The sequence below is a fragment of the Pelodiscus sinensis genome, chromosome 19 (assembly GCF_052426305.1).
Source record: "Pelodiscus sinensis isolate ZL-2025 chromosome 19, ASM5242630v1, whole genome shotgun sequence".
Classification (NCBI taxonomy): domain Eukaryota; kingdom Metazoa; phylum Chordata; order Testudines; family Trionychidae; genus Pelodiscus; species Pelodiscus sinensis.
In genome coordinates this window covers 27,951,868-27,967,648 of record NC_143070.1, presented here as the reverse complement: position 1 = coordinate 27,967,648, position 15,781 = coordinate 27,951,868, and the positions used below count along the sequence as shown (strand labels likewise).

At 49.1% G+C, this 15,781-nt stretch overlaps 1 protein-coding gene across 1 annotated transcript; it reads right to left on the bottom strand.

Moving 5' to 3' along the window:
* Positions 1-3,220: 3,220 nt before the first annotated feature.
* Positions 3,221-15,781, bottom strand: LOC142820488 (uncharacterized). Its single transcript, XM_089770945.1, has 9 exons — positions 15,336-15,781; positions 13,402-13,494; positions 12,584-12,814; positions 12,253-12,275; positions 11,468-11,583; positions 10,862-10,921; positions 8,531-8,731; positions 5,791-5,904; positions 3,221-5,500 (listed from the first exon to the last, which is right to left on the bottom strand). The coding sequence occupies exons 1-9, from the start codon at positions 15,705-15,707 to the stop codon at positions 4,257-4,259; spliced, it is 2,454 nt and encodes an 817-aa protein (XP_089627071.1). The 5' UTR covers positions 15,708-15,781; the 3' UTR covers positions 3,221-4,256.

Sequence of the window (15,781 nt, the reverse complement as noted above, 5' to 3'; positions counted from 1 at the left end):
TGTCCTTGTCTGAAACTCTCCTCCAGAGCCTCTTGGAGGTACAAGCCCCCAATGGGCTCCTGGTGGCATCACGGGCACCGAGCTCTTCAGTGGCCCCAGCCCAGGTAGGGCAGCTGCTGCATAGAAGAAAGTGGCCCAGGGTAGGAATACTTGAATGAGCCTGTGGGGGTTGGTGAGTTTTGGCTCGTTCGCACCAACCCAGGCAGTGGACTGTTTCCCTGCACTTAGGGCTCTGAATTCGGACCCAGTGGAGGAAGAGGGCCTGGGTCCCGCTACCTCCAACCCAGGGGCTGACCCCTTTGCTAGCCCACGCTAAGAGTTCCCTGTCATTGGTCTTGAGCTGAGAAGGCTGTGCACTGGTGAACTAGAGACACTTACCTGTGGACTTGAGCCGAGAAGGCTGTGCACTTGCTAAGTAAAGACATTTCTTGCAGGACCTTAGCCTGGAAGGCTGTGTTTCTGTTGATCCAAACCCCTCACTGGGGAGCCCCAGCTTGGAGAAGGCGAGGCTTGTGTTAATCTAGGACTCTACTCATAGACCTCAGCCAAGTTGGTGATGCTTCTGTTAATTAAGGGGCTGGGTTTCATTAATAAAAGGGCCTCTGCTGGACAATTGGAAACAGGATATTAGGATTTGTTTTTCGGGGATTCCAGGACACAGCTTGGGCTCAGCCCGACTGCGTGACAGGGTACCCACAGGGAGGGAATGTGTGACACACAATCTCTGTATTGGTACAAAAAAGTTAGCTCATGTGGCCGGAGTGAGGCTCAGGGGATTTGGATTGTGGGAAGGGACTTAGGGTTGGGGCAAAGAGTTGGAGAACAAAGGTGTGAGGTCTGGCTCTGGGGTGGGGCTGGGGATGAGCGCCTCAGGGATGAGGTTTCCCGTGTGGAGGGTTGAGGGCAGGGTTCCCTCGGGCTGAGGCCCACCCACCTCCAAAGCAGAGCCACGCAGTAACTACTCAACTGCTCCAGGGTGGGCTGTGTGGCAGACAGTGCTTATTCTAGCAGTCCTGGACAGTGGCAGGGCCAGAGCCACAATGGGGGCCTGCTCCAGCCGTAGCTGTGTTGTGGGTACTACATGCTTTGACAGACTTGGCCAGGGTCTGAGCCGCAGCGGCATCACAGGCAGTGAGGGCTTCAGCAGCCCTGGCCCAGAGCCATGTGGTGAGGGGGCTCACTCCAGCAGCCAAGGCCAAAGCCAAGGACCCAGAGTGGTGAGGGACTGGCTGTTCTAGAGACCGGGGCCATGTGGTAGAGGTCTGGTTCCAATTCCACTTAAAGATCTCCACCTTGGGATCTCAAAAGGTGGATCTGCAGGTTATCTGAAGGATAAAATAGATGGCAAATGACTAGAGAAATGTTCTGCGCCCTGTTCATATTTAACAGCCTAAATCATGTCAAGGAGAACAATTCTCTCTGACCCTCAATATTCTTGTCATTTGTGAAGGCATCAATCACATCAATAGTGTTGATTGTGCCAATGATTATTTTTGTGCCCGTGGAAGTTATTTCTCTCACTCTCACACACGTGCACTGTGTAGAGGCAACTAAAACTTTAATGCTGTTGATTATCTTCTATTGATGCTAAATCAATATGCAATTGATGACATATTAAAGGGACTTTTCTATGATTGACAGGTGTCTAAACCATGCAGATACTATACAAAATATAATCTATAATTAGATTATGTCCTATATACAGTGAAGTAATGTGGTCTGAAGAAAAAGAGCTGGATAGTTTTCTGGTGATATCCCTAAATTCATCTTCTGAATGTCATTAACTTGCAGCTGCAGAATGAGCTTTAGAATCAAGGAGTAGGGATGGTGCATTCATTTTTTATCCTTTACAAATTACTACACTATGGCTACGTGTAGACCAGCATGCTTTTCCGGAAATGCTTTTAATGGAAAAGTTTTCCGTTAAAAGCATTTTCGGAACAGAGTGTCTAGATTGGCACGAATGATTTTCCGCAAAAGCACTTTTTGTGGAAAAGCTTCCGTGGTCAATCTAGACGCGCTTTTCCGCAAAAAAGCCCCAATTGCCATTTTCGCGATCGGGACTTTTTTGCGGAAAACAAATCTCAGCTGTCTACACTGGCCCTTTTGCGCAAAAGGGACTTTTGCCCGAACGAGAACAGCATAGTATTTCCGCAAAGAGCACTGATTTCTTACAGTAGGAAGTCAGTGCTTTTGCAGAAATTCAAGCAGCCAGTGTAGATAGCTAGCAAGTTTTTCTGGAAAAGCGGCTGATTTTCCGGAAAAACTGGCCAGTCTAGACATAGCCTATGACTAGATTAGACTGGGAGGAAAGTGCAGAGGTTGGGATGAAGGGGACACTGCAGAAGTTAGGGGCACAATGCAGGGTTGGTGGCAAAGGGTGCACAGGATGGGGGTGCAGGAGATGGGGAGCTCATGGATGCAGGAACAGTAGAGCAAGGCAGGGTGGGAATGAGACTGGAAGCCAAGCTGGTACATTTTCAGGGTCCATGTGTGCAGGGTCACGCACCTTGCTAATTATCCTTTGGTTTAGTATATTTCTTCCATAATTTAAATTGCATGTGTGTGTGTGTAAAACTCTCAATAACTCATGGGTGCCATGTAGGCACACATCTGAACAAGCGCACAGAATGTCACTGTTTGTGCACAAGAAAAAACTCACTCCACTCATGGATGGAAAATCTTAGGACTACTGGTTGAAGGCTCTAGCTGGGGCTGTGATCTTAAAGATGGAGGGGACTGACATATAGGCCACTGAAGCTTTCCCCACAGTCAGAGCAGCTGAATAGTTCTCTCTCATCTGTAGATTGTCTTATGTTTAACACACACGAGGACAAGGGGGATCCAGTAGATACAGTGTACTTAGATTTCCAAAAAAGCCTTTAACAAGGTCCATCACAAAAGGCTCTTGTGTAAATTAAGTTATTATGGGATAACCAGGAAGATCCTTCCATGGATTGAGAAATGGTTAAGACAGGAAACAAAGGGTAGGAATAAACGGTAAATTTTCAGAATGGAGAGGTGTAACCAGTGGTGTTCCCCCAGAGTCAGTCCTAGGACCAATCCTATTCAACTTAATAAATGATTTAGAGAAATGGGTGAGCAGTGAGGTAGCCAAGTTTGCGGACGTTACTAAACTGTTCAAGATAGTCAAAACCAAAGCAGGCTATGAAGAACTTCAAAAAAAGATCTCACCAAACTGAGTGACTGGACAACAAAATGGCAAATGAAATTTAATGTGGATAAGTGTAAAGTTATGCACATTGGAAAAAATAAACCTAAGTATACATACAATATGATGGGGGCTAATTTAGCTACAACTAATCAGGAAAGAGATCTTGGAGTTATCGTGGATAGTTCTCTGAAAATGTCCACAGTGTGCAGCGGCAGTCAAAAAACCAAATAGGATGTTAGGAATTATTAAAAAGGGGACAGAAAATAAGATGAAGAATATCTTACTGCCCGTATATAAATCTACAGCACACTCACATCCTGAATACTGTGTACAGATGTGGTCTCCTCACCTCAAAAAAGATATTTTGGCATTAAAATAGTTCAGAAAAGAGCAACTAAAATGATTAGAGGTTTGGAATGGGTCCCATATGAGGAGAGGCTAAAGAGACTGAGACTTTTCAGTTCAGAAAGAAGGGACTGAGGGGGATACGATAGAGGTATATAAAATCATGAGTGGTGGGGAGAGGGTGAATAAAGAAAAACTATTTACTTGTTCCTATAATAAGAACTAGAGGACACCAAATGAAATTAATGGGTAGCAGGTTTAAAACTAATAATAGAAAGTTCTTCACACATCACACAGTCAACTTGTGGTACTCCTTGCCAGAGAAGGCTGTGAAGGCTAGGACTATAACAGGGGTTAAAAAAGAGCTACATAAAATCATGGAGATTAGGTCTATAAAACGGTATTAGTGAGGGGGTAAGGAATGGTGCCCCTCGCCTCTGTTTGTCAAAGGCTGGAGAAGGATGGCAGGAGACAAATTGCTTGATCATCGTCTTCGGTCCACTGCCTCAGGGGCATCTGGTACTGGCCACTGTTGGAAGACAGGATACTACGCTAGATGGACCTTTGGTCTGACCCAGTATGGCCATTCTTATGTTAAAGTCTGACCTGTGTTTGAAGCCTTGTCTGCAATCAAAGTTGTTATGAGGAGACTCTCTTGTATGTTTTATCTGATGGTTAGTAAGGCAGGAGCACCGACTATAGCTTTCCCTGCAGTCAGAGCAGGTAAGGGTAGCTCTCACGTGTGGTTTCTCCTATGTCTAATAAGGTGTGAACGTCTACTGAAGCTTTTCCCACAGTCAGAGCAATTGAAAGGTTTCTCCCCTGTGTGGGTCCTCCTATGTGTAACAAGGTTTGACCTCTTCTTGAAGCTTTTCCCACAGTCAGAGCAATTGAAAGGTTTCTCACCTGTGTGGGTCCTCCTATGGATAACAAGCTCTGAACTTGTACTGAAACTTTTCTCGCAGTCAGAGCAATGGAAAGGTTTCTCTCCTGTGTGTCTCCTCCTATGTATAACAAGGTTTGACCTCTTCTTGAAGCTTTTCCCACAGTCAGAGCAATTGAAAGGTTTCTCACCTGTGTGGGTCCTCCTATGGATAACAAGCTCTGAACTTGTACTGAAACTTTTCTCGCAGTCAGAGCAATTGAAAGGTTTCTCTCCTGTGTGGGTTCTCCTATGTCTAACAAGGTGTGACTTCTCATTGAAGCTTTTCCCGCAGTCAAAGCAAGTGAAAGGTTTCTCTCTTGTGTGGGTTCTCCTATGTCTAACAAGGTGTGACTTCTTATTGAAGCGTTTCCTGCAGTCAAAGCAAGTGAAAGGTTTGTCTCCTGAGTGGGTCTTCCTATGGTTAACAAGGTGTGAATTCTGACGGAAGCTTTTCCCACAGTCAGAGCAGTTGAAGGGTTTCTCCCCTGTATGGGCTCTCCTATGTGAAACAAGGTGTGAGCTCCTCAGAAAGCTTTTCCCACAGTCAGAGCAATTGAAAGGTTTGTCTCCTGTGTGGGTTCTCCTATGTCTAACAAGGTGATCGCTTCTACTGAAGCTTTTCCCACAGTCAGAACAGTTATGGGGTGTCTCTCTTATATGTAGTATCTGATGGTTTGTAAAGTGCAAGTGCTGACTGAAGCTTTTCCCAGAGTCGGAGCACTTGAAGGGCTTCTCTCCTGTGTGGGCTCTTTGATGTTCAATAGGAGTTTCACAGTCACTACAATTGCAGGGTGACTGTTGATGGGGGATTTTCTGTTGAATGGTTTCTGTGTTTCTTTTCTCCCCTTGGCTCCTGTGACTGGATTTATCCTGTCCCCCTCCTGGATGATTTCCATGCTGCCTTTCTGGGCTATGCTGACTCTCGCAAGTCTCTCTCTGCTCACGTATCTGGGAAACATGCCCTTCAGGTCTTTCCAGTAACATCCCACATGGAGACACTTGCTCCGATCCCTCCTGCTGCACAAGATCATAGTTCTCGGTCAGCATCCCATCACCTGTTGGGATAGAGAAATAATCCAGACAGGAGTTATTGTCTATGATGAGCTGAAAGAAAACTCTAAAAGAGGAATAGAAAAGGGGACACACGCTCAAATAATGATTGAATGAGATGAGTTCACCCTCCTTCTTCACAACTCTTCCACAGAAGAGAAAACCCAGCCTTTCCTCATCCACCATGCTCTGGCTCAAGTTGAAGACAGGCTAAAGAATCAGACAGACTTCATGAAAACACACAACTAACACCTACTATAAGCTGGTTTCTGAGGCAATTTAACTGATTGCTCACCTGTGTGGATGCCACTGATGATCTCCCCTTCCTCACAGCTCTGGTGATCTGGGACCTGCAACTCCTCCTCTCTCTCCACCCAGGAGATCACATGAACTTCAGAGAGTGGAAATCCTGTTTGCAGAGTAATTAATCAAGTGCTGATCTTGTTCATTAAGGTCTCTGCCATTCCTGCTTCCAGAGTCAGGATCTGAGTCACCCATCCAGAGAGGCTCCTTTCCAAGAGCCCAGGACACACACACACACCTGCAGTAAAGGCGCATCCCCTCCCCCCACCTTGAGAATGGCCCAGCTCTTTCCCCAGGGGAGCTGAGCACTCTGCTGCACTCTCTAGGGTACAACTCAGTCCCCCTCAAAGCCCATTCCATCCCCCCCATCCCCAGTATCTCAGGGCAGGACAGGGACATACTGCTCAGAAGGGGAGTTCTAGGGAGGGCTGGCAGGTCTGACACCAAGGCCCCCAGACAGGGCTCAGACTGTAGCGGCCACATGCCAGGTCACTAGGACTTGGAGAGGAAGGACTAGCTCTAGCTCCCCAAGGCTCTGTCCACAAAGCTCCTGGCTGGTGGGCTGGGCTCCCCCTGCTCTTTGGCTCAGATGTTCTACTTGAGCCAGAAGGAGGCAGAGCAAGTTGTCTGAGCAGCTAAGTGAATCTTTGGCAGGCTGCTTCAGGCCATGCCTATGCTCCTGACTCCTGATCCCAACTACCTGTGTCTGGGTGGGCCTTGCTAGCTGCCTACAACAGTTGCCTTTCCCGCACCTGCTCAGGGTGGCGCTAGGCTTCTCCAGCGACCAGCCAGGGTGGAGCTGGACCATGCTGCTTCTCTGATGCTTGTGGCTGTTACTCAGCTCCCTGTCTGTAGCCTCAGTTCTATTCTGCCAGCAGCAGCCTTTGTGTCGTTTCCCAGTCTGCCTCTTCTAGTGAGCCTGGCCTTTGATTTGGGGCCGCTCCAGGGAGGCACAGAATCTACCACATTTGCACCTTGTGAGCGCCTTCCCCTCAGCTTTGCCTCCACCCCTTCTCGGACCTGCATTTAGTGTTCAGAAGAGCCACAATAGAGATCATTGTGCTACCACTGTCACACAATCGCAAGATAGCTTGTGCGAAGTGTGCTGTGTGACGAGTCAATGGGAAAATTCTGATCTGATGACTAGGATTATCTTGTTTATGTCCATTATTTTTGAACTAAAACAAGCCAGGCTTTGGCAGAATGGTGGAGCACTGGTACCAACTAACCAAGAAATCACATTCCTGAGCAGGAGGAAGGCAATCAACACACCGCTCTCTGCAGTAACTGCAAACACACAGTCCTAACAGATAGCTCACTGACCCTTGTGCACAAGAGCGGGATGAAGGGATAATGGATATGGATGTTTTGTTCAAACAAACAGGCAGAAGGCCAAGTTGGGTGGCAACACATGGAACTCAACATGCATTTTATTTTGGTCAATATGAGAGGAGAAGTCACAGGAAGGGCATGTTGATGCTGGCTGAGGGGCAGTGTTCTAGCTGCTGACTGAGCTGGTACCATTATTGGGTTGGGACAAGTCTCATTATACCTGTGCCTGATGAGCTGGGACACTAGCACCCTGCTCCTTTCACAATAAACCTGGCCGAGTGCCTTAGCCTCCGAATGGAGCCTGGGTCTTTCTTAGCGGCAACCCTGTGGTGTGCTGCATGGATAAGCTGCACGCTCCACCAGTGCCGCTGGCATCAAGGCTCCAGAAAGATCCGCCCTGAACAGCTGTATCAACGCTCTGTGGCGCTAGCAGCAATTCTAATGGTACTGCAGTCACTGCGGGAAACAAAATTATCAATCACAGCAGCACCTGGGAACTTTGGTGTAAATCAGGACCACACTGTGCTATCGGGATGCTCATATGGAGCTAAGTATCACCCCTCTTTAGTGTTGGTATCCTTCCCAGCCCTGAGAAACAGGGACACTCTATAAAAACTAGTAAAGAGAGAGGTGACTGCACACAGAGAGTCTAAAGGGACTTGATCAAGGTCACACAGGAGGACTGTGACAGGCAGAGAACTGAACACAGGTCTCCTGAGCATGAAGCCAGACATTCACACAGGAAGAAAAAGTTCGTACCCGAACTTATAAAAATACAAGACAGATGACATGATTTATCTCCACTGAACAGAGAGGCAAGTGAGCCCGAGAGAGAATGAAGCTGAACTTTTGAAAGGAGACCCAGCCTGTGCCTGAAATGCAAGGGGAGCTCTGCTCACGTTTCTCTACTACAGAGCTACCTCGGACAAAATACTCGCAGAGCGTGAACTGCCTCAACCACCCTCCCTCAGCCCCAGCATCCAGCCCCTCCCACTGACAAGTACCAGCATGTCACAGAGATTAGCTACAGGCAGGGAAGGACTCTGGGAACCGCGCCCTCCTTTCAGTGCCTGAGCACACTGCCACATGGGGATCCTGCAGCCACTAACAGCAGCCAGACCCAGACCTCTGGTACCTGCTGTTCCTGCCTGAGCCCTTCCACTCACACCTCTGGTCAAAGCACAAGATGTGCAAGATAGGGGGGAAGTGGAACGGGACCTGAACCTGCCTTCCCTGGGAGGGGTCACGGAGGGGACAGTCTTTCACACAAGAGCCAGGATTATTGGGGCAGATATTCCTGACATTGGGGGCAGAGGCAATGAATAACCCTAAACCAAACCCAACCCAGATGCTCCAGAGCCCACCCAGCTGCTGTTACCCAAAGGGACAGGAATCCTTACTCAGCCAGTTCACAGCCTCATAATTCTCCTGCATCACATCCCTGTAGAGGGCTCTCTGGCCTGGGTCCAGCAGAGCCCATTCCTCCTCAGAGAAATACACAGCCACCTCCTCAAAGCTCACCGGCTCCACCACGGCCATTTCCTGTCCCTGGCTCTGCAGGCCAGGGGCTGAGCTGGAGACAAACATGGGTGTTCTGCAGCCTGGTAGGGGGAGAAGAGGGAGACATTTCAGAAGGGGCTTTAATCCTTTCCACATCCCCATTCTGCACAGACTCTGTCCATGGTGACACACATGCTAGATTCTGCCATTGTGGGCAAAAGTTTTAGTCTAGATATTCCATAAACAGCACACAGGAGTTAGATCCCAAATACACATTCATTTCTGTCTGTACCTGGCATAAGTTACAACATTACTGCCTCTGCCACAATGGAATTTAGTTCGCAGCACCCAGTGTTTCTGATAACAAGCCACATATTCATCTGCCTGAATATGGACATAGGTTAAACGCAGGCTGCTGTATTTAAAACCCCTACTCTTCATTCACAGATTTGCAGCACAAACTTTGCTCTCTCATCTGACAGAGACATTATAAACCCTTTCCACAACAGAGAGTCAGTGAAGTTAACACCACCATTCAGATGCTTATTATTAAACACGTGTGCTGAGTGTTTCCAGGGTGAGATCTTAACATTCATGAATTAATGGGATCAGAAGATATCCTCAGTCATGCAGTCTGACCCCCTCAGTGGCACAAGCCATTTACACTTATTCCAGTTACCCAGGCACAAAGCTCTGTTTCCCCACAGTGTATTTTCTAGAAAGTCCCCCAGTGACTTGAAGACATCAAGAGATGGAGAATCCACCAGTTCTTTGCTCATTTGTTTCAGCAGCAAATCCTCTTCCCTATCAACCATTTATGCCCCTTCTAGCCTGAAATAGTCTGGCTTCAGCTTTCACTTATTGGCTCTCGCTGAGCCTTATCCAGTCAATGGTGTGGGCAATACATGTTGAGGGGGGGGCCAAATGGAAAGTGGCTGAGAGCTGCACGCTTCCATGACATTAATGCAGGAAATGCAGGGTCTGGGATGGACATTGGGAGAAGGAAGCAATCTTGGGATAACGGTGTGGGATGCAGGACAGGTAGAGGGGTCTAAGAGAGAGTTTGAGTGAAGGAGGCAGGCTGTGATCTAGGACGCTGGATTAGCCAACTACGCATTAGATATTAAAAGCAACTTTAATTTAGATAAGTGGCTGAGTGGACAAGGGACTGTGGGTTTCTGACCACTGAGAGCTCTTGCATATATAGCTGCAGGAGGAGGACAGAGTTTGGGTATGCAAAGCAGAGGGCAGGAGTGGGGAGCAGAGATTAGGAGGGGAAGGGAGAGGTTGGGGTGGCAGAGGCAAGCTCTGGACAGGAGACTTATCTGAGTGACTCCTGGCCAGAGGCCAACCACCTCAGGAAGGCAGGGAGCCTGCCCGACCCTCTCACAGGCTGCAGGGCCATGTGGGTGTGTGAATGATTATGACCCAGAGGGAAGGGGGCACAGTGCTTTGTTTCTGGCCAGAAACTGGCCAGTGATATTGTCCTGGGGGTGGAAGCAGCACCTGAAGCCTTCCCTCCTCCCCTCCAGACTCACAGTAGCTTTCTGATAGAAATGTAGCCGTGTTAGTCTGGTGTAGCTCAAACAAAATACAGGACTAGGTAGCACTTTAAAGACTAACAAGATGGTTTATTAGATGATGCGCTTTCGTGGGCCAGACCCACTTCCTCAGATCAAATAAACTATTTTCTTCCACTATTTGATCTGAGGAAGTGGGTCTGGCCCACGAAAGCTCAGTAGCTTTCTGAGTGACTTGAGATGGGGAGTGGCATATGTGGGCTGAATCCAATGGCTTGGTGGGGTGGATCCGACCCATGGGCTGTATTTTACCCAGGCCTGCACTAGATGTAACAGCCCTTTGGGATCCAGCAGTTTCTTGCCTTGAACGAACTGATATAGTGGAAGCCAGGCAGCTCTCAGCCTATTTATTGCTTGAAACCAACCCCATATTGAAACTGACTGAGCAGTGAAATCTCAACTTGAATGTGCTGTCCCCTGTGCGCTTTAACTTCACCCCTTTAGCAGCACAAACCCATAGACCAGTGTTTCTCCAAGTGTCCACAGGTCCCCATGCAGCACCTCTGGGGCTCCTCACTGATCACTGGGTGAGATTTAGGGCTGTGCTCGCCATGGTCACTGGGTCTGGTTGGTAACTTCTATGACAATCCCATGAAAATGTTTTCACTGGAATTTTCTCATCATTTAAAGACTCTCCACCTGCAAACTCACCCTGTCTGAAAGCTCCCAGGGATTTTCCTCTTGCTCTCTCCAGTGCAGAGGGCAGAGTGTCTGGTGGAGGAAGGGATAAGAGAGGTGAGACTCCAGGCTCTCCTATTTATAACAATGTCCCCTCTCTGAACTCTGCGTTTCACTTGTATCAGAGACCAGACAGAGACACACTCAGGAACTGAGTATGAAACAGTCTGAAACTTTCATTCCTTCTCTCACTCAGGCACCTCCCAGCAATGGAACCAACATCCCCGCAACCTGTCCCAGGAGAGAAGCTGTAAGTGAGATTTACTTTTCCCTCCTCACCCCCTCCCACTTGGCTTCTCATTCACTTACTGCCTCTTATCATAACCTGGAGCTGTGTTGGTGGAACACGTGGTCATCACAGTAACTTTAGCCATTTTGATCTCTGAATGGAGTTTGCAAACCCCTGGCTCTATCTACAAGCAGTTGGGTCTGTTCGCTCAGTGTCTCTAAGGAGAGCAGTGTGATGGGACCGTCATTCTCCATGTGGGAATTGAGGCAGGGGAAGGTTGGCTTCATAGGCCAGATTCAATGGTCTCAGATACTTGAACCACTTTCCCCTAATCCATCCCTTCTAGGTACCTTTGAACTCCCTCAGAGTCTCCGACAGAGCAATCGTTTTCTGGGAGAAACCTCTGACTTGTTCTTCTAGTTCAGGAGAAATCTCTTCCGGCAGCTGGAACTGCCCCGTCTCACACCTGGACAGAAACAATTCCATGTGATTGTATTTCATTTGCTGCTAAGTTCTGGCTAGTGAGTCTCAGCCCTAATAGGCCTGGAGTCAGAATTCCTCCAATTTTCCCAGCAACACAGTCCATGGCCATGCAACCTTCCCCTGAAAGGTCCCATTGCTGTTCTTCACTTCTGTCCTGGGGAGACTAGCTGGGGGACAAAAGGGGAATTGAGTCTTCATGGTCAACTCACTCCTTGGACTCTAGGCGTTGAGGGACAGGAGGTTCCCAGGTGAAGGGCTGAAGGAATCTGTCCAGTAGGGACTAGACTGAGACACCAGCTCCTCCATCCCCAGCTCCTTCCACACAGGTCTCCAAACAGCCCTCAGGTGGGACAGACTCTTGGTCCTTGCTGCCCTGGGCTGAATGTGCCCAGTGCACAGCAGTGACAGGCCCATGTTCCACCCCACAGTCCCCAGGGAGGTGACAGCTCCAGGAAACACTTGAAGTCAGACTGTGCCCTGAATGGGGAATTCCAGAGTCTGCTGTGTGAGGGTGAGACCCTCAGAATTAAATGAGTCAGAGATATTCGTGTCTAACATTTGGCTCTTAGAGCCCTGTGGAGATGTGATGCTAACATCAGCTCCAAGCTCTTTCCCTGTGCTGTGCAGTGTGAGGGGAGTGAGAGCCACATACCTACTCAGGGTGCTCCTGATGTCCTAGAAAAAAGACACAAAAAAGACTCTCAGCCCCATTGCACACACACAGGGGACCTCAGGGAAGGGATTTTGCAAACAGAGGAAGAGAGCCCCTGCCCTGACCCCAGGAACATGGATCCCCTGAGTGAATGGGGCTTTACGATCTCTAGTAGCTCTGTGCCTGTAACTTTACAAAGCACGGCAGTTACTCACATGGCAGCAATGCACATGGAGTTACATCCAGATCTGACAGCTGGACCTCAGCACTTGTGATTCAGGAGCCTCCCTTCCCTGTGTGGGGAGCTGGGACGTTTCTCCCTCAGTCTCACCTGCAGGAATTCACTCGCTGGCTTCTGACACTTCCCCTCCAGCTCACTGATCCCCTTGCTGATACGGGAAATCTGTGCAGAGAGTTTCCCGACAGTGTCAGTCTGGAGCCTCCCAATCTCCTCATCCAGCTTCTCCAGCTGGGCCAGCAGAAGTCGTTCTTGTTCCTCCAGGAACTGCCGGAGCTGCTGAAACTCGGCCACAATCTTCTGCCTCTCTGCTTGGGTCCATTTCTGTATGAAAACAGGGAAAGGGCTGGTCAAGGGCATGAAAGGAGTCCAGGGTCCTTCCATGGAGAGCTGAGTGCGCAGCAGGGAGAATTTCTTGGAAAACCCTAAAATGTGTGACATTTGACTCTACTTTGTGGTTAGTAGGCAGAGGTGGCTCTCCCAGCATCTCCTTTGGGCTGTGTCCCTCTGAAAGGGCTGTTCCCATGTCTGTCATGGGCAGCATCTTTTGTTATTCATGGGCTCTGGAAATTCAGACCCTGAGCAGCACGAGGCAGGACTTAGCACCACTCTGACAGAGATACCCAGGAAGGAAAAAGGAGGAAACATGTTAATACACCAAGTGAGCAGACAACCCTTTAGGGGGACACTCAGCTCCCTTGGGGAGGATTTCTGGGAAAGCTACAAAGGCTGGACATTAACTCACGTGCTGACATGGATGCTCAGGGCCTGTCTACACATGGATCTCACCCTGCAATCCACAATCCAGAAGAAACACAAACAAGCCCAACCTCAGCAAGGCCACACAGGACTCTGCCTCCTAACAACCCTCCCACTGCCAGTCCCTGCTGTTTCAAACCACAGGCACCTACCAGATACTCCTGGTGTTTCCCTTCTGCTGTTTTCCTTCCCAGCACCTTTTCTCTCTCTTCCCTCAGAGTCTTCAAATGGACTTCCAATTTTTCCTGAAGAAACAGAGATAAGCATGAGGGCAAACCCCATCAGATGTCAGGAGCCCATTTGTCTGCCTTTAAGAGAGTCCCAGTTTTATAATATAATGCAGATTGCCTATCTCCTAGAACTGGAAGGGACCTTGGAAGGTCATTGAGTCCAGTCCGCTGCCTTCACAGCAGGACCAAGTACCACCACTGACAAATTTTTGTCCCAAACGGCCTCTGAAAGAAGTGAACTAACAACCCTGGGTTTAGCAGGCCAATGCTCAAACCACTGAACTATCCCTCCCCCCTATGTGGAGATCTGCCCCTGCCTAGAAGGGACTCAGCCCTGGACGTGGGTTTGTCCATAGAAAAATAAAAACTCACAAACATCCCACTCTCCCCACCTCTAATATCGTCAATTCACAGACACTTACCTTCCTTCCTCCCCCCCCTTGCATCCTCCTCCTGTTCTGAAATGTGATTTGTCCTTTTCATATGTGTTCATTTTTTTTTAATTGTATCCTTTGGTATATATGGTTGTGACTATTTTCTTCCACTATTTGATCTCAGGAAGTGGGTCTGGCCCACAAAAGCTCATCATCTAATAAACCATCTTGTTAGTCTTTAAAGTGCTACATTGTCCTGCATTTTGCTCCATAGAAAAAGACACAGGAGGAGACTGTGGATGCAGCAGGACACTTGTGAAGGCAGGGGAAGGATCAGTGGTGGCACCTTTATAAAGAATGATGCAGGTGGGGATTAGGGAGGTAAAAGTGGTCAACAATACTAATCACGTAACCGATTACAATTTTATCAGTGACAGGAGTTTTTTAACCTGCTGACTGGCAGGGCTGGTAGCGGAAATGGGCTCTCCTGGGCCAGGGATCTCTCTTAAGGTCTGCCGGGGTTGGCCACAAGGACTGCTGGGAACTCCCAGCAGCTGCAGACTGACGTTAGCTGCCAGAGGAAAGCAGGCTCTGCTGGGGCAGTGGGGAGTTTAACCAGTAACTGGCACCGATAAGCATTAGCTCTTCAGTTAACCAGTTTGAACTCTTGCTACAATCCAGTTGAATCCTAGTTGTGTCTGGCATGGACCTGCACTTCCTGAAGTCCTGCTATGGGTGGAGTGAAGGTGCTCGGGGCCCCACACAGCATCCAGCCAAGCAACCTCATCTAGTGTCAGTGGCTGCACTGGAGTTTAACCCCTCATGGAGCACCTCAGAAGTTCAGAATCCCTATTAGAAACCTTCACTCCCTGCTGGACCTAGGGCTTTATCAAGGCATCTTTCTCTCCTAAAGGGTCACATTTCAGCACTGTTCAGTGATGCTGAGGGGCAGGGAGCAGTGTAAGTCTAACAGGGTACGGGGCTAAACTCTATCCCTGACGTGCCTGGCGACTATGAGCGACTAGGTGCTGCCCCACCTTCCCTTCCCACAGTTTGTCTAACTGGACTGTGACCTGCTCAGAGAAGGGACTTTCCCTTGCTGGATGTTGTGCAGGGCCCAGCTGCCACTGCGGATCTATAAGGCAAATGACAGATTGTTCCTCTGATCAGTAACAGCCTGTAACCTCCTCTTCTCCAGTCCCAAGGCAGCTCACTGACAGAGTGGCCCGTATCTCCTGTGATTGTTAACACCTTCCCTTGTGCAGACACCCCTCCTGTCACCAGTGAGGGCTGGGTTTCAGGATTCAGAGCCTCAGAGAAACATTTCCCACATGAGGTATCTTATGTAAACTGCCACAAAGCCAGAGCATTTACTTTTTACAGCATCTCTTGCAGGTTTTACAGAGCTGTGTCACAACTGTGCCTGGTAACTGTCAGTAAAATAACACTGTAATTAAAACGCACTGGACAGTAACTTTGTACCTTGTACTCCTGGGCAGCTTCCTGTAAGGGCACCACCATGTGAGCCTGGGATCTGTCACACACCACACAGATGGGAGTTTGATCCTCTTCACAGAACAGCTTCAGAGCCTCCTGGTGCTCCCCACACACCCCGTCCCATCTTGCTCTCTTTGCTGCCTGGAAACTCAGCGGCTTGGCTAGTTCCACCACGTTTGCCAGCTGCCGGTTGGGCCGGAGGGGTCCCTGCTGCTCAGTGTCTCTGCCCTGAGGGCTGAGGGGGGCCTGGCAGGAATTGTGCCCACACTCCAGAGTGACAGGGGCTGTGAAATCCTCCAGGCAGACGGGACGCGGCGCTTCCTCCCGGACACTTTCCACGGGGCTCTCTGCAGCCATGGCTGCCTCTGGGCTGGGGACGGGGCCGTGTCACTGTCCTGAGCTCAGCAATGGGGGGGGGGGCAGGTCCGGGG